The 23,260-nt window shown below is 46.5% G+C and overlaps 1 protein-coding gene across 1 annotated transcript; it reads left to right on the top strand.

The window, feature by feature from the left end:
- Positions 1 to 3,539: 3,539 nt before the first annotated feature.
- On the top strand, positions 3,540 to 21,759 carry spsb1 (splA/ryanodine receptor domain and SOCS box containing 1). The gene is made up of 3 exons (XM_014147473.3): positions 3,540 to 3,909; positions 11,331 to 12,196; positions 17,997 to 21,759. The coding sequence occupies exons 2-3, from the start codon at positions 11,503 to 11,505 to the stop codon at positions 18,122 to 18,124; spliced, it is 822 nt and encodes a 273-aa protein (XP_014002948.2). The 5' UTR covers positions 3,540 to 3,909; positions 11,331 to 11,502; the 3' UTR covers positions 18,125 to 21,759.
- The last annotated feature ends 1,501 nt before the right edge of the window (positions 21,760 to 23,260 follow it).

Below are 23,260 nucleotides of genomic sequence, written 5' to 3'. Positions count from 1 at the left end.
CAGTACATCTGAATCAAATAGAAAGCTAGCATAATTTAAGTAGGAAGGAATGATATCAAGTACACTTGACAGGAATACCTTGAAACACTTAGTGGGGTCTTTGTGAAGTGTCGTGTTCATATAGTCTTCCCTGTGGCTCAGTTGGTAGAGCATGGTGTTTGTATTCACTACTTACTGTAAGTCGCTCTGGATAAGAGTGTCTGCTAAATGACTAAAATGTAAATATACCATATCAACAGGGTTAGACATGACTGGGACAGCACATAAGGACCCAGAATGACATGCGCAAGGAGCCCTGACTTATTACATCTTATTGTCACAAACTAACTCCCCCGGGGAGTTAAATCCACAGTCCAAACTAACTCCCCCGGGGAGTTAAATCCACAGTCCAATCTAACAACCCCAGGGAGTTAAATCCACAGTCCAATCTAACAACCCCAGGGAGTTAAATCCACAGTCCAATCTAACAACCCCAGGGAGTTAAATCCACAGTCCAATCTAACACCCCAGGGAGTTAAATCCACAGTCCAATCTAACACCCCAGGGAGTTAAATCCACAGTCCAATCTAACTCCCCCGGGGAGTTAAATCCACAGTCCAATCTAACAACCCCAGGGAGTTAAATCCACAGTCCAATCTAACACCCCAGGGAGTTAAATCCACAGTCCAATCTAACTCCCCGGGGAGTTAAATCCACAGTCCAATCTAACTCCCCCGGGGAGTTAAATCCACAGTCCAATCTAACAACCCCAGGGAGTTAAATCCACAGTCCAAACTAACTCCCCCAGGGAGTTAACTGCACAGTCCAAACTAACACCCCAGGGAGTTAACTGCACAGTCCAAACTAACTCCCCCGGGGAGTTAAATCCACAGTCCAAACTAACACCCCAGGGAGTTAACTGCACAGTCCAAACTAACACCCCAGGGAGTTAACTGCACAGTCCAAACTAACACCCCAGGGAGTTAACTGCACAGTCACTGCAGTGAGATCTGAACCAAGTGTTTTCTACAGCCCAAGTCATCTCAGGACCTTGTTGTAATAAATAGTTCCATAAATAAAAATAATTTCTATGGTGGAGTCTTCTTCGTCTTCTTCTTCTGTGGTATTATGGCAGTCTGCAAACGTTAAAGGTGCATGCCGCCACACAGTGTACGGGTTAGTGTACAGAGGGACACTCATATTGTTCCCAAACAATTAACAAAAAACTAAGAAACAAAAATCTATGTGCTCCTTTAGTCAGATTCAAATATCAACTCCGATCCCTACAGGCTCTGGGGCCTAAGAATGAAGAGCATATTTGGACAGTATTCCTTGCAATGTTTCGGGCCGTGAAGTCCTGGGGAGAATCTCTATTGCATACTCCTCGTGTCCTCACTCGCGTCCTTCTCAAAACGCATTGGATGAGAAAACCAGATGTCCCTCCCCTCTGACCTTCTTTTCCAATGGGTTTTGAGTAGGAGGAGAGGACATGAGGAGTATACGATTGAGATTCTCTCCTGGAGACCAAATGAACCTTTATATGGTGAGTTGCTCAGTAGGGAGACTAGAGCAGCAGTGTCCAACACCTTCCATGGAGGGCCTAGTGTCTGCAGGTTTTTTTGGTTTTCCCTTTCAATTAAGACCTAGACAACCAGGTGAGGGGAGTTATTTACTAATTAGTGGCCTTAACTCGTCAATCAAGTACAAGGGATGAGCAGAAACGTGCAGACACTCAGTGCTCAGTGGAATGAGTTTGACACTGGAGAGTGATAGAGTCCTCTAGTGGCCAATAGGCCATATTAAAATGGGCAGCACTATAGAGTACCACCGTATGAGTCATCAAATCAAATCTTATTTGTCACATACACATGGTTAGCAGATGTTAATGAGAGTGTAGCGAAATGCTTGTGCTTCTAGTTCCGACCATGCAGTAATATCTAACAAGTTATATAACCTAACAATTTCACAAGAACTACCTTATACACACACACAAGTGTAAAGGAATGAATAAGAATATGTACATAAAAATATATGGATGAGCGATGACCAAAGAGCATAGGCAAGATGCAGTAGATGGTATAGAGTACTGTATATACATATGAGATGAGTAATGTAGGGTATGTAAACATTATATAAAGTGGCATTGTTTAAAGTGGCTAGTGATACATTGATTACATCAATTTTCCCATTATTAAAGTGGCTAGAGATGAGTCAGTATGTTGGCAGCAGCCACTCAATGTTAGTGATGGCTGTTTAACAGTCTGATGGCCTTGAGATGGAAGCTGTTTTTCAGTCTCTCGGTCCCAGCTTTGATGTACCTGTACTGACCTCGTCTTCTGGATGTTAGCGGGGTGAACTGGCAGTGGCTCGGGTGGTTGTTGTCCTTGATGATCTTTTTGGCCTTCCGGTGACATCGGGTGGTGTAGGTGTCCTGGAGGGCAGGTAGTTTGCCCCCGGTGATGAGTTGTGCAGACCTCACTACCCTCTGGAGAGCCTTACGGTTGTGGGCGGAGCAGTTGCCGTACCAGGTGGTGATACAGCCTGACAGGATGCTCTCAAATGTGCATCTGTAAAAGTTTGTGAGTGTTTTTGGTGACAAGCTGAATTTCTTCAGCCTCCTGAGGTTGAAGAGGCGCTGCTGCGCCTTCTTCACCACGCTGTCTGTGTGGGTGGACCATTTCAGTTTGTCCGTGATGTGTACGCCGAGGAACTTAAAACTTTCCACCTTCTCCACTACTGTCCCGTCGATGTAGATAGGGGGCTGCTCCCTGAAGTCCACGATCATCTCCTTTGTTTTGAGTCATGAGCAGCACCATAGAGTACCACTGTATGAGTCATGAGCAGCACCATAGAGTACCACTGTATGAGTCATGAGCAGCACCATAGAGTACCACTGTATGAGTCATGAGCAGCACCATAGAGTACCACTGTATGAGTCATAATGCCCCTGTAACCCAACGGTCAAACAGGGAAATGGTTAGAATAATTGTGTAGGGTTACCCTGACGTGACGTTTTGATAAGCATGTAAATCTCTCTCGGACAAGGTGACTTTTATCAATATATTCGGCTCTATTTATTCCCAGATTCAAAAATGTTAAATTAGCATCAAAGTAGATTACAAATCCCTGCACCTCATCTCTAGCTGGCACCTATGCTAACAGGTATATTTAAAGAAATGTTGTCAATGTATTAATTACTAGATTTAGCTAACATTAGATAGTTATTCCAGAGAGTCTTACCTTTGCCTCGATTTGGCAGTCTCGTTTATAGTTGTTAAGATAGCCACGTTAGCAGCATATTAAAATTTCATTTGTTGGGGGGTAAATATAGGCAAATATATTGGCAAGACACCTTGTCTGAGAGAGATTTACATGGTTATAAAAACGTCACGCCAAGGTAAGCCTACACGAAAAACAGACCTTATTTTAAGTGTTTCTAAAATCCACCATGGGAAAAATGAATGGTGGAAAAACGACTGGAAATCTCCCTGTTTAATTCCCTGTTTGACCACTAGGTTTTATGGGTATTATGACACCTCCACTGTGGGGCTCTATTGAGGGCTTCCACCATTTTAATGTAGTAAACTGGTTGGGATTTCCAATTTAATTGGCTGATTCTCTCCAAACGGTAAAAAAAAAGGTTTTCGTGCGAAAGCGAGCGTTTGTTATTAGATAAATCCGTGTAGTTCCTCCTCCAGGTTTGGTTCCTGATGAATTTACCCCAGCAGAGCATCTGGGCGCTGTTGGACCATGTGACTGGTTTTACCTAATTCACATCCAACCCCGAATGGGAAAGACGACTGGAGAGGATAAAACCAACAGCAATGCTATAGTTCACGAGTTTGGTTTCAATCGCAAAACCTCGCGTTTCAAATCCTCTGCAGGTGCTATTGGTTGAACAAAAACAAAACACTAAGTTGCCAAGCAAAGGTGAGTTGTATTTAGTTCGTGTTTTTAGAGATTTTGTTTTCGGTTTTACTTATGCTGTTTTCATGTCTAGGTCGCTAATTGGCATTCAGTGTTTTTAGTCGCAAACAACAAAACATGTGAGAGAAGTTGATAACTTAACAAGTATCAAATGTCATGAAGTCAGTTATATTCATTTATTTTCGACAATGAATGTACTTTTCTTTTTTGTTGACACACTTCCTCTGTTAGAGCTACAAAGTCACTGTGAAGTACCTTCACCTTGCTGGGTGCTAGAGACACGTTCACACATGGGACTCAAGTGTCATAGTTTACTTCCAACCGGAGTGAATGTTACGGTATACCGACTAGCCAGGAGCAGACGGACACCGGAATCCCACTAACTAGACGTTCATTATTCTCCGGTTAAACCTTGGCTCTGCCACGACCAGGACAGCGCTGCCGGTGTGAGATATGGCTTGGAAAACCTATCTCAATCCAGGGATGGCAGTGTACTCTAATTATCCCGAAAAACAAATAGAGAAGATTATACATGGTGCTAGTTTGTCCTCTGTATACTAGGTTAACTAATTGTATAACAGCCCATTGAATTCCATGACAATGTGACACTTAGTGTTGGGGGTGAGAAGCTACCGGAAGTGTAGTCGAACCCAATGGGCTGCTATAACATTAGCTAGCCTAGCATACTGACAAACTATCAGTCATTTAAAAACTAGGATTATTTTTAATCTGCTCGATTTGCCAGTTGGGATAATTAGGATTTCACTGCCCTGGATTGAGGTACGTTTTCAGAGACATATCTCTCGCCGGCTCAGAGCTTTACTGATGGTGATTTATCCTTTATCCAACTACAGAATGTAATGAAACATGTAGTCGGATTCTGGCTACTGCCTAGCTGACAATTTAACTCGTGTTTTAAATGAGTTAATTACATGGAGAAAGTTATAAACCACACTGTAAAACACATGTTTTTTACGTTAATTTACAGGTAACCAATTACCTGGAGATTACTGTAATAATTAGTACAGTATGTTACCAGGAATTCCAAAGAAACGTTGGTTTAACAGTACATTACTGTAAAGTTTACGGTATTCTGTCAAAGTTTCTTTAGAATTTATGGTAGCGTACTGAACACTTTTTTTTTTTTTTTTTTTATAATTTTTTTTTTTTACAGAAAGTTACAATAAAAACTATAGTTTGTTTCCTTCCAGTATTTATGTGAGTAAAGTTCTGCTGTACTATATTTAAAAGCTACAATTTTATAAATGTTGACCGTTTGTTCGACATCTACTTGTTTTGGTCATTTTAACTATGCAATGAATTGAAGTGGAAACACATTTATTGTGCCATTGTTGATTTAGAATAACCACCATTTTGAGTTTAAATTTGCAGTCATGCATTGCTATGTTGTGTGGTCCTCCCACTGCGACTTGGAAAGAGCATGCACAGTTTAGGCTACAGGGTGGTGAAGGTGCAAGGTGATATAGTTTGATGCTCTTTTCCAATACAGTCATTTGTATGCTAGTGACACGATGATTGGTGCTTAGCTGCCAATTAACACACAAAAATGTTCTTTCTCTAATCCATCTCATCATAAAGTGTAGACTGGACGGGTTAGTTTATCAGCAAACTATTGGCTAGAGAGCATGCGTGAACCAGATTGGGCAAGTTTGACTTTTATTGCCACAGTTGGTGTGACAACTATTGATAGATTGGAAAATGCAATGGAAATGCATTAAACTAATTTATCTTTTATTTGGGACATAGCTTAAGCGCAAAAGTGTCTTGGTGTACAGTATGTCATCACACACAGCCTTTTATCTGCAACAAAGCAATTCTGGTGTGGAAATGCGCATATCTTTTTCATGTTTTATAATATTCACATGAAAATCTGAAGCAAAGATATTGCTCCACATTGAATAAAGCTTTCTACACCCATGTATCTATCTATCTATACCTGGGACTTCCCCAGTAGGTTCAACCTGCTTATTGGAGTTGGCTTCTTTCATTTTACTCTTTGTACTCTAATAGCAACCCAGGATTCAGAAACTGGAGGTAGATGGGAGCGTAAAACTGCGACGACATCTACATAGTTAATGTTTTGGCCTAAATGTGGACTTGATCAACGCAAGAGATGAGATGCGGACTTGGTCAATGCGAGAGACTAGTGTTCCTTTGGCTCAGCTAAATCCCTTAGTCCCCTCCATCTCAATCAGCTCCTTACTAACCCAGGGGCCCAGAAACCCCAACAAGCCCAGCTGCAGGGTTATTACACCAAGACCCTCCACCTCCCCTCACGTTCATTTATGGATGGTATGAATATGGATGAGTACGAACACGTTGAATAAACAATCAAATGGGTCATTTTCAACACCTGTCCTTCTTCAACCTAAGACCAAAAATGTAAAGAATTACTTTAAAGTTTCTGTTATTGGAGGACAACCATCGAAGGGTAGTACAAACCAACTGTCACTGCGGTTGAGGCCGGTTGGACGTACTGTCGTATTCTCTAAAAAAACCTTGGAGGTGGCTTATGGTAGAGAAATGAACATTCAATTCTCTGGCAACAGCTCTGGTGGACATTTCTGCAGTCGGCATGCCAATTATACACTCCCTCAGCTTGGGACACCTGTGGCGTTTGTGCGACAACTGCATATTTTAGTGGCCTTCTATTGCCCCCAGCACAAGGTGCACCTGTGTAATGATCATGCTGTTTAATCAGCTTCTTGATATGCCACACCTGTCAGGTGGATGGATTATCTTGGCAAAGGAGAAATGCTCACTAACAGGGATGTAAACAAATTTGTGCACACAATTTGAGAGAAATACAAATTTTGTGTGTATGGAACATTTCTGTGATCTTTTATTTCAGCTCATGAAACATGGGACCAACACTTTACATGTTGCGTTTAAAAATATATATTTTAGTTCAGTGTGTTTCTACTTTAATCCCACGTTTATGAAGTGTTTGGTTTGAAATTCAGTACTTCAGCACAGCGGTGGTGGTTCTTCTGAGAAGGAAGAATGAATGGTTAAGTTTGCATCCCAAATTTCCTATATAGAGCACTACTTTTTATAGGGCTCTGGTCAAAAGTAGTGCACTACATGGGGGGGTGACTAAGTCTCCAGCACAGAGTGTGCCAATTTAACATGTTTCATACTCCCTGTCCTGAGGCCCTGAAGGCTGGACAGGCATTGAGCGGGATGATTGATTAAACCAGGCTGTGATTGTGAACTCCTCTCTATTTAGTGCCCTACTTTTGACCAGGACTCGTTACAGCGCTGGTCAAAAGTAGGGCTCTATGTAAGTAAAAGGGTGCCGTTTGAGCCATGTGGCCACCCACTGCAGGGCTATTCTTCCTCTGTTTTGGTCATCACTGAGGAGACATGACCCACTTAAAATAGTTGTTTACTTGCATTAGAAAAAGAGCCAAAACACTTCTCAATGAACTGTTGTCTACAATTAAATTAGTCGGGCCTTTCCCTTCTCAGCAGCAGCTTGCACAGTTTAGTTTCTGATGCCATAGCTCCCTGGCCGCCTGTAGCTCCCTGGCCGCCTGTAGCTCCCTGTAGCTCCCTGGCTGTGTGTGTGATGCCACAGTTCCCTGGCTGTGTGTGTGATGCCACAGTTCCCTGGCTGTGTGTGTGATGCCACAGTTCCCTGGCTGTGTGTGTGATGCCACAGTTCCCTGGCTGTGTGTGTGATGCCACAGTTCCCTGGCTGTGTGTGTGATGCCACAGTTCCCTGGCTGTGTGTGTGATGCCACAGTTCCCTGGCTGTGTGTGTGATGCCACAGTTCCCTGGCTGTGTGTGTGATGCCACAGTTCCCTGGCTGTGTGTGTGATGCCACAGTTCCCTGGCTGTGTGTGTGATGCCACAGTTCCCTGGCTGTGTGTGTGATGCCACAGTTCCCTGGCTGTGTGTGTGATGCCACAGTTCCCTGGCTGTGTGTGTGATGCCACAGTTCCCTGGCTGTGTGTGTGATGCCACAGTTCCCTGGCTGTGTGTGTGATGCCACAGTTCCCTGGCTGTGTGTGTGATGCCACAGTTCCCTGGCTGTGTGTGTGATGCCACAGTTCCCTGGCTGTGTGTGTGATGCCACAGTTCCCTGGCTGTGTGTGTGATGCCACAGTTCCCTGGCTGTGTGTGTGATGCCACAGTTCCCTGGCTGTGTGTGTGATGCCACAGTTCCCTGGCTGTGTGTGTGATGCCACAGTTCCCTGGCTGTGTGTGTGATGCCACAGTTCCCTGGCTGTGTGTGTGTGCAAGTTCCCTGGCTGTGTGTGTGTGCTATAGTTCCCTGGCTGTGTGTGTGTGCTACAGTTCCCTGGCTGTGTGTGTGATGCCACAGTTCCCTGGCTGTGTGTGTGATGCCACAGTTCCCTGGCTGTGTGTGTGATGCCACAGTTCCCTGGCTGTGTGTGTGATGCCACAGTTCCCTGGCTGTGTGTGTGATGCCACAGTTCCCTGGCTGTGTGTGTGATGCCACAGTTCCCTGGCTGTGTGTGTGATGCCACAGTTCCCTGGCTGTGTGTGTGATGCCACAGTTCCCTGGCTGTGTGTGTGATGCCACAGTTCCCTGGCTGTGTGTGTGATGCCACAGTTCCCTGGCTGTGTGTGTGATGCCACAGTTCCCTGGCTGTGTGTGTGATGCCACAGTTCCCTGGCTGTGTGTGTGATGCCACAGTTCCCTGGCTGTGTGTGTGATGCCACAGTTCCCTGGCTGTGTGTGTGATGCCACAGTTCCCTGGCTGTGTGTGTGATGCCACAGTTCCCTGGCTGTGTGTGTGATGCCACAGTTCCCTGGCTGTGTGTGTGATGCCACAGTTCCCTGGCTGTGTGTGTGATGCCACAGTTCCCTGGCTGTGTGTGTGATGCCACAGTGTCCCTGGCTGTGTGTGTGTGATGCCACAGTTCCCTGGCTGTGTGTGTGTGATGCCACAGTTCCCTGGCTGTGTGTGTGTGATGCCACAGTTCCCTGGCTGTGTGTGTGTGATGCCACAGTTCCCTGGCTGTGTGTGTGTGATGCCACAGTTCCCTGGCTGTGTGTGTGTGATGCCACAGTTCCCTGGCTGTGTGTGTGTGATGCCACAGTTCCCTGGCTGTGTGTGTGTGATGCCACAGTTCCCTGGCTGTGTGTGTGTGATGCCACAGTTCCCTGGCTGGTGTGTGTGTCTACAGTTCGCTCCCTGGCTGTGTGTGTGTCTACAGTTCGCTCCCTGGCTGTGTGTGTGTCTACAGTTCGCTCCCTGGCTGTGTGTGTGTCTACAGTTCGCTCCCTGGCTGTGTGTGTGTCTACAGTTCGCTCCCTGGCTGGCTGGCTGGCTGTGTGTGTGTCTACAGTTCGCTCCCTGGCTGGCTGGCTGGCTGTGTGTGTGTCTACAGTTCGCTCCCTGGCTGGCTGGCTGGCTGTGTGTGTGTCTACAGTTCGCTCCCTGGCTGGCTGGCTGGCTGTGTGTGTGTCTACAGTTCGCTCCCTGGCTGGCTGGCTGTGTGTGTGTGTCTATAGTTCCCTCCCTGGCTGGCTGGCTGTGTGTGTGTCTATAGTTCCCTCCCTGGCTGGCTGGCTGTGTGTGTGTAATTAGTTTCCTGTGCGTCTTCTTCATGACCTCCTAGCAACATGGACAGAAATAGATTCAATCAAAGCTGCCGATGGGGAAATGACATCTGAGGTGTTCCAGTAAAGTGAATCATTTTCTTCATGGGACTTCCTGTAAGACGTTCTGAACTCACGGCAACAAACAAATGTGGCAGAAAGCATTGATTTGAAAGATGTTATGAGTTCGTTATGTTCCAAGCTATGCCAACTGTTATTCCATACGATTACAGCGTTTGAGTCAGTCAAGAAATCCTCCTATTCATTCATTAAAAAGTAAGTGCTTATGTGAGTTACCTGTGTGTGTGTGTGAGAGAGTTACCTGTGTGTGAGAGAGTTACCTGTGTGTGTGTGAGAGAGTTACCTGTGTGTGTGTGAGAGAGTTACCTGTGTGTGTGTGAGAGAGTTACCTGTGTGTGTGAGAGAGTTACCTGTGTGTGTTGTCTGTGTGTGAACATGGTGTCCATCTAGTCCTACACACTGCATTGTATGGCTGAATTTCTCAGTGCATCAGGCTTTCACTTAGGACTTGGTGCAAAGTCAGTAGGGGGGTTTGTAGCGCAGTAGGGGGGTTTGTAGCGCAGTAGGGGGGGGTTTGTAGCGCTGTCCAGTAGTAGTCGGTCAGTGTAGCCAGACCAGTAGCCTTGTGTTATCCTGCCCTTGAAAACAACAGACAGTAACAGTGTGTTTATATTTTTAAGACAAGTTTTGATTGCTTTTCCTGTTAACTGTACAATAGTGAACAGCTAGCCCCGACCAGGCGGCTGTGGCGGCCGGCCCCGACCAGGCGGCTGTATAATAGGGCAGAAAGCCAGAGGCGTTTCCTTTCTTATTTCCTATTTGTGGGCATAGTTTTAGTTTGTCTGAATATCTATGTTTACTGCAGAGATGGGGAAACCAGGCCTTAGCAGCTGTCTGGTCCTCTGTCTGTTTACACTAGCAGGGCCTCAGTTGCAAATAATGCGGTAATGTTTTTCCCACTCGCTGTATGTGAAACCACAAATAATCGTTGGTTTACACACCCAGTCTTCCCTTGTTGTCTGTCTTGAAGGCTGTGTCAGTTGTTTGAGTCATAAAACATTCAATCGGGTTCAGCTAATTCAAATCTCTTCGCAGCACAAATGGCTGACCGTTGAGCTCAGTTGTACTTTTATGCACCATTATTGAGTTAGTTAGGCCTACTATGCCTTTCCAGGAGGGGCATTTCTTTCGGCAATGAGCTATGACGTTGCCCTCAACCTTTCTTCAAGCATTTCTTGGAATAATTGTCACGGAAATTTTCAAAATATTCTGAAGACATGATTTCATAAAGCCTTAATGTGTTCCGTGGACACCAGTATCCCATGAGTTGAGGACACTTGGTCCCGTATCTACTAAAGCTTCTCGGAGTAGGAGTGCAGATCTAGGATCTGACCACACAATCTTACTCATTATGAACGAGAAAGGCTAAACTGATCCTAGAACAGCACTTTTTTTTTATCATTATAATGATATGGATGAGGGGGAGACCTGATCCTGGATCAGTAATATTGCTTTGTGAATATATCCCTGAAGTTGTTTGCTCTGATTTTAAACAGCATGATCATTACACAGGTGCACCTTGTGCTGGGGGATAATAAAAGACCACTAAAATGTGCAGTTTTGTCAAACAATTCCTCAGATGTCTCAAGTTTTGAGGGAGTATGCAATTAGCATACTGACTAAAGGAATGTCCAGGCTCTTACCAACTGAGTCACACAGGACCATATTATAGTGATTAGGAAACAGGGTACTGTGGTGTAATGCTGAATGTTCTACCTCTCTTCTTCTTTCCCCATCTCTCTGCAGGCGGGATTGAACCAGCAGCTGGAACCGGCAACCAATCCAGCCTCCTGATTGGCTGTGGAGAGGAGGGGGAAACTAACAATCAACTGATTTGATTTGCTCCCCCATTTTTAATTTTTAAATTTTTGGGGGAGGGGGAGGAGCAGGAGGACTTGGGCTCACTTCCCAGAAGAGCATGGGACAAAGCGTCCCTGGAGGCATAAAGACTATTGACATGAGGGACCCGGCGTTCAGGCCTCTGAAGCTGGAGTTGGCAGCTCTGGACCACGCCAAGCCCTCCAGGCTGGATCTGCTGCTGGACATGCCCCCTGCTGGACAGGAGGTGCAGATGCAGCACTCGTGGAACAACAACGACCGATCGCTCAACATCTTCGTCAAGGACGACAACAAACTGGTCTTCCATCGGCACCCCGTGGCTCAGAGCACGGATGCCATCCGGGCCTGTATCGGCTACACCCGGGGACTCCACGTCTGGGAGATCACCTGGGCCATGAGACAGCGGGGCACGCACGCCGTTGTTGGCGTGGCGACAGGAGACGCGCCGTTACATTCTGTAGGCTACACGACCCTGGTGGGTAATAACCACGAGTCCTGGGGCTGGGACCTGGGACGGAATAAACTGCACCACGATGGGAAGAACCAGCCCAGTAAGGCATACCCTTCGTTCCTGGAGCCGGATGAGACGTTTCTAGTCCCCGACTCATTCCTGGTAGTGTTGGACATGGACGAGGGGACTCTGAGCTATATAGTGGACGGACAGTACCTTGGGGTGGCTTTCAGAGGACTCAAAGGGAGGAAGCTGTACCCTGTCGTCAGTGCTGTGTGGGGGCACTGTGAAATACGAATCCGGTACATCAATGGACTCGATCGTAAGTATATTTTAAGGGGTTCAGGGTTGGCTTTCGTCTTTGCTCTGAGACTAGGGCTGCACCGTTTGGACAAAGTATCTAATTAATTTCTTTGGCCAGAGATTGCGATTATGACTTAAGGACCTAATTTTAGAAATCTGTGCGAGATGGAATCTTGTATTTCCTGTCCGGCTTGTGAACTTCTAGAAACTGATTGTCACATGCGCTGAATACAACAGGTGTAGACCTGACCGTGAAATGCTTCCATACAACTAGATAGGTACCAGTTTAAAAAAAAATAAGGTTTTATTTTTATTTATTTATTAAAATCACCTTTTATTTAACCAGGTAGGCCAGTTGAGAACTGTGACCTGGCCAAGATGAAGCAAAGCAGTGCGACAAAAACAAGAACAGAGTTACACATGGAATAAACGCACAGTCAATAACACAATAGAAAAATCTATGTACAGTGTGTGCAAACGTAGAAGAGTAGGGAGGTAAGGCAATAAATAGGCCATAGAGGTGAAATAATGTTTTTGGCTATGTGATAGAAATCACTGAGGATTATCGCCTATGTCTATCGGGATGTTTTGTCAAAGGGGTGTCACACTTAAAACGCATCGGCAATCAATGCCTTTTAACATTGGTGGCTGAAGTGTGATTGGCCGACATGCCATGCAGAGTTAGAGAGCCCGCTTGTGATTGGTCAGCATCTTCTTGTGCATGTAGAAAATTATATGGATATTACACATGTCAATATCCAAATTTGGATCTGAATTGGATTAATGGTGCAGCTCTACCAGAGACATTGGTTTAGACTTTCTAAACGCCATAGGAGTCTCATGGGCCAGTAGGGCTCTGTAGTGTCTGTGGGGCTCTGTGGTGTCTGTGGGGCTCTGTGGTGTCTGTGGGGCTCTGTGGTGTCTGCGGTGCTCTGTAGTGCCTGCGGTGCTCTGTAGTGCCTGCGGTGCTCTGTGGTGCCTGCGGTGCTCTGTGGTGCCTGCGGTGCTCTGTGGTGCCTGCGGTGCTCTGTGGTGCCTGCGGTGCTCTGTGGTGCCTGCGGTGCTCTGTGGTGCCTGCGGTGCTCTGTAGTGCTCTGTAGTGCTCTGTAGTGTCTGTAGGGGCTCTGCGGTGCTCTGTATTGTCTGTAGGGGCTCTGCGGTGCTCTGTAATGCCTGCGGTGCTCTGTAGTGTCTGTAGGGGCTCTGCGGTGCTCTGTAGTGTCTGTAGGGGCTCTGTAGTGTCTGTAGGGGCTCTGTAGTGTCTGTAGGGGCTCTGCGGTGCTCTGTAATGCCTGCGGTGCTCTGTAATGCCTGCGGTGCTCTGTAATGCCTGCGGTGCTCTGTAATGCCTGCGGTGCTCTGTAATGCCTGCGGTGCTCTGTAGTGCTCTGCGGTGCTCTGTAGGGGCTCTGTAGTGTCTGCGGTGCTCTGTAGTGTCTGTCAGCACTACACAACGTTTTTTGGAACGTTCAGATAGAAACCTGCTATGTAGATCAAACGGGCCTCTCTGACATGCAGTAGGATAAGGAATAATGTTGGCTCTGTTCATGACTGTTTTGATCTGTAACGTTAGGGTTACACTGCTCGTGTTCCTAGCTATCCCATGAACACTTTCTCCTAGGGAACTTAAGCAGCTCGGTCTGCTCTTTCGTTGTACAGACATGACGTGATTCATAACTACATCATAGACACAATTTTTGGGCTGCGTCCCTAATGACTCCCTATGTAGTGCACTACTTTTGATAGGGCTCTGGTCAAAAGTAGTGCACTATATAGGGTGCCATTTGTTTGGGACGTACACACAATTGCAGTGTTTTATTGATGTAATGAACTTGAGCGTTACTGTACATTCAAAGGTTGGGCTGTTTTTTTTAAAACAAATTACTGCACACCAAAGTTACACCAGAGCATTGAGGCTTTCTTGTCTGTTCCCAGATCAGTTTGTGCTCTCTTGCCAATTCCTATGGTTACTGTTTTTAATGTGTTGGTTTGTGTTGCCTTGCCAACGCCTATCTGGGACCAGGCTAGAACGAACTACGTTTAGGCTTGCCTGGTCCCAGATCTGTTTGTGCTGTTCTCTCAAACTGGAGCTTGTCAATTCAGCAAGACAGCCTGGTCCCAGATCTGTTTAGGCTAACAGCCATTGATCCTAACTATTATCCCAGACAGTTGGGCACTATGTGATAAGGTACAACTGGCATCGTGATGACATCACTTGATCTCTCTGACCTATGCCCCAGAGACGACGGTAAATTAATAACTAAACAAACCTGTTGATCACATTTTTTTTTTCTCTTCTCTTCTACCATCTTGGCTGTGCTGCCTCGTCTCGGGGCTTGGCTGTGCTGCCTCGTCTCGGGGCTTGGCTGTGCTGCCTCGTCTCGGGGCTTGGCTGTGCTGCCTCGTCTCGGGGCTTGGCTGTGCTGCCTCGTCTCGGGGCTTGGCTGTGCTGCCTCGTCTCGGGGCTTGGCTGTGCTGCCTCGTCTCGGGGCTTGGCTGTGCTGCCTCGTCTCGGGGCTTGGCTGTGCTGCCTCGTCTCGGGGCTTGGCTGTGCTGCCTCGTCTCGGGGCTTGGCTGTGCTGCCTCGTCTCGGGGCTTGGCTGTGCTGCCTCGTCTCGGGGCTTGGCTGTGCTGCCTCGTCTCGGGGCTTGGCTGTGCTGCCTCGTCTCGGGGCTTGGCTGTGCTGCCTCGTCTCGGGGCTTGGCTGTGCTGCCTCGTCTCGGGGCTTTGGGTAGCATTGTCTGCAGTAAGGTGTCATGAGAATGATCCCTTAAAATAATCACTGATCTGACAGAAGTAGAATGGTGTACTCTAAGCAAGCTTTCCATTGCATTGCTTTCACTATTATGTCATGTCAGAAGCGTGGAAGGAAGCATGAATTTCAAGAGTATTCAAACCGTTTTCACCATGCAAATCTCTGGCTACTAGATTCCCCCTCTCTAGTTTAGATATCTAGGAGCCAGGGACGTGGTGACTAACCCCCTCTCTAGTTTAGATATCTAGGAGCCAGGGACGTGGTGACTAACCCCCTCTCTAGTTTAGATATCTAGGAGCCAGGGACGTGGTGACTAACCCCCTCTCTAGTTTAGATATCTAGGAGCCAGGGACGTGGTGACTAACCCCCTCTCTAGTTTAGATATCTAGGAGCCAGGGACGTGGTGACTAACCCCCTCTCTAGTTTAGATATCTAGGAGCCAGGGACGTGGTGACTAACCCCCTCTCTAGTTTAGATATCTAGGAGCCAGGGACGTGGTGACTAACCCCCTCTCTAGTTTAGATATCTAGGAGCCAGGGACGTGGTGACTAACCCCCTCTCTAGTTTAGATATCTAGGAGCCAGGGACGTGGTGACTAACCCCCCCTCTCTAGTTTAGATATCTAGGAGCCAGGGACGTGGTAACTAACCCCCCCTCTCTAGTTTAGATATCTAGGAGCCAGGGACGTGGTAACTAACCCCCCCTCTCTAGTTTAGATATCTAGGAGCCAGGGACGTGGTAACTAACCCCCCCCCTCTCTAGTTTAGATATCTAGGAGCCAGGGACGTGGTAACTAACCCCCCCTCTCTAGTTTAGATATCTAGGAGCCAGGGACGTGGTAACTAACCCCCCCTCTCTAGTTTAGATATCTAGGAGCCAGGGACGTGGTAACTAACCCCCCCTCTCTAGTTTAGATATCTAGGAGCCAGGGACGTGGTAACTAACCCCCCCTCTCTAGTTTAGATATCTAGGAGCCAGGGACGTGGTGACTAACCCCCCCCCCCTCTCTAGTTTAGATATCTAGGAGCCAGGGACGTGGTGACTAACCCCCCCCCCCCTCTCTAGTTTAGATATCTAGGAGCCAGGGACGTGGTGACTAACCCCCTCTCTAGTTTAGATATCTAGGAGCCAGGGACGTGGTGACTAACCCCCTCTCTAGTTTAGATATCTAGGAGCCAGGGACGTGGTAACTAACCCCCCCTCTCTAGTTTAGATATCTAGGAGCCAGGGACGTGGTAACTAACCCCCCCCCCCTCTCTAGTTTAGATATCTAGGAGCCAGGGCGTGGTGACTAACCCCCTCTCTAGTTTAGATATCTAGGAGCCAGGGACGTGGTGACTAACCCCCTCTCTAGTTTAGATATCTAGGAGCCAGGGACGTGGTGACTAACCCCCCCCTCTCTAGTTTAGATATCTAGGAGCCAGGGACGTGGTGACTAACCCCCCCCCCTCTCTAGTTTAGATATCTAGGAGCCAGGGACGTGGTGACTAACCCCCCCCCTCTCTAGTTTAGATATCTAGGAGCCAGGGACGTGGTGACTAACCCCCCCCCTCTCTAGTTTAGATATCTAGGAGCCAGGGACGTGGTGACTAACCCCCCCTCTCTAGTTTAGATATCTAGGAGCCAGGGACGTGGTGACTAACCCCCCCTCTCTAGTTTAGATATCTAGGAGCCAGGGACGTGGTGACTAACCCCCTCTCTAGTTTAGATATCTAGGAGCCAGGGACGTGGTGACTAACCCCCTCTCTAGTTTAGATATCTAGGAGCCAGGGACGTGGTGACTAACCCCCTCTCTAGTTTAGATATCTAGGAGCCAGGGACGTGGTGACTAACCCCCCCCCTCTCTAGTTTAGATATCTAGGAGCCAGGGACGTGGTGACTAACCCCCCCCCCTCTCTAGTTTAGATATCTAGGAGCCAGGGACGTGGTGACTAACCCCCCCCCCCCTCTCTAGTTTAGATATCTAGGAGCCAGGGACGTGGTGACTAACCCCCTCTCTAGTTTAGATATCTAGGAGCCAGGGACGTGGTAACTAACCCCCCCTCTCTAGTTTAGATATCTAGGAGCCAGGGACGTGGTAACTAACCCCCCCTCTCTAGTTTAGATATCTAGGAGCCAGGGACGTGGTAACTAACCCCCCCTCTCTAGTTTAGATATCTAGGAGCCAGGGACGTGGTAACTAACCCCCCCTCTCTAGTTTAGATATCTAGGAGCCAGGGACGTGGTGACTAACCCCCCCCCCCTCTCTAGTTTAGATATCTAGGAGCCAGGGACGTGGTGACTAACCCCCCCCCCTCTCTATTTTAGATATCTAGGAGCCAGGGACGTGGTGACTAACCCCCTCTCTAGTTTAGATATCTAGGAGCCAGGGACGTGGTGACTAACCCCCCCCCCCCCCCCTCTCTAGTTTAGATATCTAGGAGCCAGGGACGTGGTAACTAACCCCCCCCCCCCCCCTCTCTAGTTTAGATATCTAGGAGCCAGGGACGTGGTGACTAACCCCCCCCCCCCCCCCTCTCTAGTTTAGATATCTAGGAGCCAGGGACGTGGTAACTAACCCTCCCCCCTCTCTAGTTTAGATATCTAGGAGCCAGGGACGTGGTAACTAACCCCCTCTCTAGTTTAGATATCTAGGAGCCAGGGACGTGGTGACTAACCCCCCCTCTCTAGTTTAGATAACAAAGCATTGTGGCTTTTGAAGGGTGAAACGAGCCTCCGTGGACAAAAACAAAACACGATGCTTGACAAGTGTGGAAATGACTCCCACTGGACTGACTGACTGGCCCTCATGACTGCTCCTCTCGAGGTAATGTGATTTCTGATGAGAAAATGTTTATCAAAACATGTTGTTGTACTGGAGCGATTCACTCCGTGTACACTAATACGGATAACCTCACTAGTAAATGTTCAACAAAACAACAGGACAGTTATGATTGGACATGGGGGGGTTTATTCTCTCTCTGTGTCTCTCTCTGTGTCTCTCTCTGTGTCTCTCTCTGATATTTAAGGTAAACTAAATGTGAAAGTATTGCTGTACTCTAAGTTTCTCTCTCTCTCTCCTCAGCTGAGCCTCTCCCTCTGCTGGACCTGTGTCGGCGCTCTGTGAGGGTAGCGTTAGGCAGAGAACGACTGAGTGAGATCCATGGTCTGCCTCTACCAGCCTCTCTCAAGAATTACCTTCTCTACCAATGAGCCCGGGACCCTCAGCACAACATAGAACATGCCTCCGATCCGTCGGCTGCCCCTGCCGGCCTCAACCAGGAACTACCAAGGGGCTGCCCTGTGCCCTCTCACAATATACACCGAGTGTAACTGTCAGCCTCTGTTCATAGCACTGTCCCTAATCACCTACTACCAATTACAACTCGAGGGACTGTCCTGTCCCCTCACTAGGGACTGCCTTGTCCGTTCACAACCCTCATCTTGTACGCTGAGCACAGGCTCAGAACCACAGCCCACTCTTACCGGCCTCGATCAAGAACTACCAAGGGAGGGTCTGGGACTCACTTACAGCATGTCTCTCCCCTGACTGTCCCCTCTGTGCCCTCCAATACATACACAGAGCACACAGAGCACACCTCACCCTCGCTCACTGTCTTTGTGACTGTTCCCACTGAGGGTAAACTAACCAGCTCAACAACCCAACATCACTCCAGCTTCTGTGCTTCATCTCATCACTAATCCTCCCAACCCAGCCCTCAGGGCTCATTAGTACTAATCATTAGTACTAATCACATTACACCACAGAGGTGAGGAGAACGCCGTTGTGTGACGCTTGGCGTGTTCAGGAAGCTATAGGAACGGTGGTTGGTGTTCGGTCAGGTCTTTAGGTTTTTAATAATCGGCGCATACAATGAACACCCGCCAAATGCGGCAAGATTTAGGTACTGGCGGGTGGTCAATTTGCAGGCCTCTACAGTGCCAGTGTTTTAAATTCACCAATAACAAAAATAGTCAAGTATGCACATGTTAGAAGAATACTGCAATAGCGGTTTTCAAAGTATTTCTGTTTTGTTTCGTAGCTGCTAATTGTACTAATCCTATATCCCACCTGGAGCAGCAGCACTGCCTGGCAGGGGAGCTGAGCTCACGTTCTATATCCCACCTGGAGCAGCAACACTGCCTGGCAGGGGAGCTGAGCTCACGTTCTATATCCCACCTGGAGCAGCAGCACTGCCTGGCAGGGGAGCTGAGCTCACGTTCTATATCCCACCTGGAGCAGCAGCACTGCCTGGCAGGGGAGCTGAGCTCACGTTCTATATCCCACCTGGAGCAGCAGCACTGCCTGGCAGGGGAGCTGGGCTCACGTTCTATATCCCACCTGGAGCAGCAGCACTGCCTGGCAGGGGAGCTGGGCTCACGTTCTATATCCCACCTGGAGCAGCAGCACTGCCTGGCAGGGGAGCTGGGCTCACTGAGTGAAGTGCTGGTAGATTCATGCTCACAGGCATGAACGTTGGTCTAATTTACTCAAGTCTACAAAGTGGGACTTTGTCCCCGTGTTTCTTGGCTATTTAAATTATTTTGTTCACAAGCTCGGTTGTTTTTCAACGTTCGTTTTGAGTCTGCTGCTTCAATGGATGGCAAAGAAACTCCCTAGTCAGAGCCCAAATCTCTCTCTCTCTCTCTCACACGACAGAATGCGAGTGGCCCCGTTACCACGGTAACTTCCCGCCCTTAAAGGGGGCAACTGAACATTTTGTCTCAGATATTTTGATTTAAGACTGAGGTCACAGTTTTTTTATTTATTAAATTGTACTTCTTACTAACACATTTCTTGTTTTAGAAACATTACAAAGCATGAGCATCAGTTTTTTTCAGCTGGTTAAAGAATTTGAGTGGCTGGGTGATTTTTGTTTCTACCTACAACAATGACTGCTGGACCAAAAAAAAACATTTTAGGCCCCGTTTTATAACCCAGTTTTTATGGCTTACTTGAATCATATACTGGGACATCCACGGCCGTGACGGACTTGACATGCAGACAGGACTTTATACAGATCTCTGCTGTTCCTGACAACCACCATATAAAAACGTAAGTTGGTGTCCTATCTGTGTTGAAGTGCAATGAGTTTGACGCTATGTCAGTCTGTTTTGACTGCAACACCTTGTGATTTACTTTTCTCTCCTTTTTGTTTTCAGTTTGGCTTTGATTTTTAAATTTCAATCACGTGATGTCTGTATGACATGTCCTGTTGGAATCAAACCTGTCACTTCCTAAGTTCATTGGCGGGGCGGTTGTGTGGTAGAATAGATTCGTTTAAAAAAAAAATGTTTATGATCCCCATTGAAGTGCTGAGTTTCTTAAATAATTATTTTCCAAACACTAACACTTTCTGACCACAAGGTGTCGCCATTTCTCATGTCTTTACAATTCCCTTTGTCGTTGGTACATAATAATAATAATAATAATAATAATATGCTGTTTAGCACTCCTTTTAGCCAAAGCGACTTAGTCATGCGTGAATACATTTTACGTTTGGGTGTACCCGGGAATTGAACCCATTACCCTGTCGTTACAAGCACCATGCTATACCAACGGAGCTACAGAGGACCACCATGAAATGGTGCTCCTTGATTTCCTTAATGGTTTTATGAAGTTAGTTACTGTTCACCATCCTCACTCTCATCCGTTGAAGGTGGTTGACCTCTCCGGGGTGGGTGGGGGTGAATTTGGCCCTGTGTGTGACCTCTACAGTGGGGGTGGTTAGCCGTGTGTGTGTGTGACCTCTACAGAGGGGGGGTTTTTAGCCCAGTGTGTTAAACAGCAGTGCTATCTGCTAGGCCCGGTAGGCTGGACAGACCAGAACTGTCCTCTAATATTGATGAGGTGATGAAGCGCCACTATTACTACCACCGTTTAGATCTCAAGGTGACCCTAACCCCACCCTACTCCCACCCCTTTAAAAGGGATAGTTCAACCAAATTACATATTTAGTTCCCAATCATTCTAGTGCAATACACGCTTCGGGTTAGTTTACATAGCCTCCCCTTGTCCCTAGAATGCGTATAGCGTAAGGAAACAAAGATGTTTTAGTATTTTCAATGAACAATCCCTTTAACACTACTCTGCTGCACTCAGGGTTTCTTTCTGCCTAGCTGTTTTATGGACTGTTTGGGGATGACAGATTTAAGACTTTATTTTATTGGAGAGCATTTTATATAAACTGAAGGATGACATCGCTGTGATCATTTTGTAGCATGCACCAGTAGCTGATGTTTTCTCATTGCCCATCAAGCCAATCACTGTCCATGTTCATGATTTCTCTTCCTGCTTTGGGATCCATACATGGTGTTTAATGTATTTAGAGGACTTGTTTGGGTAGAGGGATCGGGGATGCTGAAATGTGACTGTGTGTGTGGGGGGGGGGCTTTCATTGGATGGTATGGGGTCTTTTAATTAGTTAGCTATAGTATGTTTTAGTTGGAAAGCATAGGTTCAAATGGCACCCTATTCCCAACATGGTGCCCTACTTTTGACAAGGGTCCATAGGGCTCTGGTCAATAGTGCACTGAATAGGGTGCCATTTGGGATGTACAATGGTGAAGTAATAATGGAGACAAGCCAATCCACATGTGCTGCTGCAACGTGATGCCAAGAGGGTACAAATTGACAGCATATTGTCAAATTATGAGATTATTTTTTTTTCCATTTGAGTAATTTTTTAAATGTCCAGATATGGTCCAAGTTTGGCATTGTGTCGAGTCTTGACTATGCTGCGCTGATTTTGTTTTTATTTCCATCTCACTTGCAACCGCTTGTTCTGTTTGTGTTCCTTGATGAAATGGTTTGTTACTATATATAATAAAAGTTTATTTCAAATGTATATGTTTTGTGCTGTAACTGACTTTTTTTTTGTTCTGTGTGATTTTAATTGGCGCTCAAAGTATCAAGGTAGCAGAAGCAAGTGGAAATGGGACTGAATTGTGTGATGATATTTCAACCTCTGTCGTTTTGCTGTGATCATAGGTTTGATTCCCGCTGGGGCCACCCAAACGAAAAATATTTACTTTATCTAACGGCTTCTGATTTAGTAGGAAATGGGAGCTCCACCGGCATTTTCCTTATCTAGCCTTCAGGGGACGCCAAAGAACATATCTTACTGCACCAACTACCTTATGACCGTTTAGTTAAATCGCAAAAGTCAAAGAACCTCTTGTTATTAAACCCCAAAGTGAAAGGCTTACTGTAGCGGCTTAGTGTGTGTGATCATAATGAAGACCTTTGTATTAATACAGATATCCACTCAAAATTGCTTACTGCAAACAAAAATGTGAACGTCTACTACGTCTATGGAAAAGTCAACAAACAAGTTGTATTTTTTTTTAAATTTTAAACTGATCAGTCAGCATATTTCACTTATCACATGGTTGAATGAATTACTTCTGTCTGTACTCCATAGGATATGAACCTTGATACCATGTGAAGTGAATTACTTCTCTGTACTCCATAGGATATGAACCTTGATACCATGTAAAGTAGTACTTTAGGTAATTGTTTAATCAATCCGTATCATCAATAAATCACTTGGACAAAACATGTAACCATGACAACACACACCCACATGAATGCACCTGTAGACATGTAAGAAGAGTCCCGATTTTATTAAAAATTTTTAAAAGGTGTTAAGAAATGCTGTTGGCGATCTCACTCGTAGAGAATGATCGAGGCCTCCAATAACCAAAAGGCTGTATTCTCATGGCAGCACCGTTTTATGGCTTCCACCATTTTGTTTTTTGTTTTGTTTTGTTTATGTTGTCAACTGAGTGGGACTTCTAACTTCATTGGCTGATCACTCCTGGTGACCCTGTTGGAGTCATGCGCAACCGGGGTCATCATGAGGAATCGGGCCAATCGGGAAGAAGAAAATGTACTATTTCAAAATAGAGCGAGAATGGGTAGAGGCTGGGTAGAGGCTGGGTAGAGGCTGGGTAGAGAATGGGTCGAGGCTGTCGCAGGTAGTTGACCTCGCATCATTTCACAAAGGACTCCTCAACGTTGTATCACTGCGATGAGTTTTGTCCCCTCAGACAGATTACTATATCAGAGTCATCAGAGAAGGTGTGTGTGTGTGTGTGTGTGTGTGTGTGTGAAGTCATTTGTGTTAACAGGAAAGGTTTATTTCCCCTTAGTAATAATGTGAGTTATCCAGTGACATACCATTTTTTTTCATACACCTCCAGAACTGGGTCCAAATGCAATTCGTAATCTTTCAAATACGTCAAGCATTTGCTTTAGCCTGTCTGGAGTGGCAGATGGCTTGTCTGTTGGTGCCAGTTCAACAGACAAGCTCAATAAAGTAGAGAGAAAGTATTTCAAAATGATTT

Source organism: Salmo salar, chromosome 15 (genome assembly GCF_965601325.2).
Source record: "Salmo salar chromosome 15, fSalSal1, whole genome shotgun sequence".
Classification (NCBI taxonomy): domain Eukaryota; kingdom Metazoa; phylum Chordata; class Actinopteri; order Salmoniformes; family Salmonidae; genus Salmo; species Salmo salar.
Note: the sequence above shows the minus strand (reverse complement) of the source record. Positions and strands in the feature narration are given on the sequence as shown.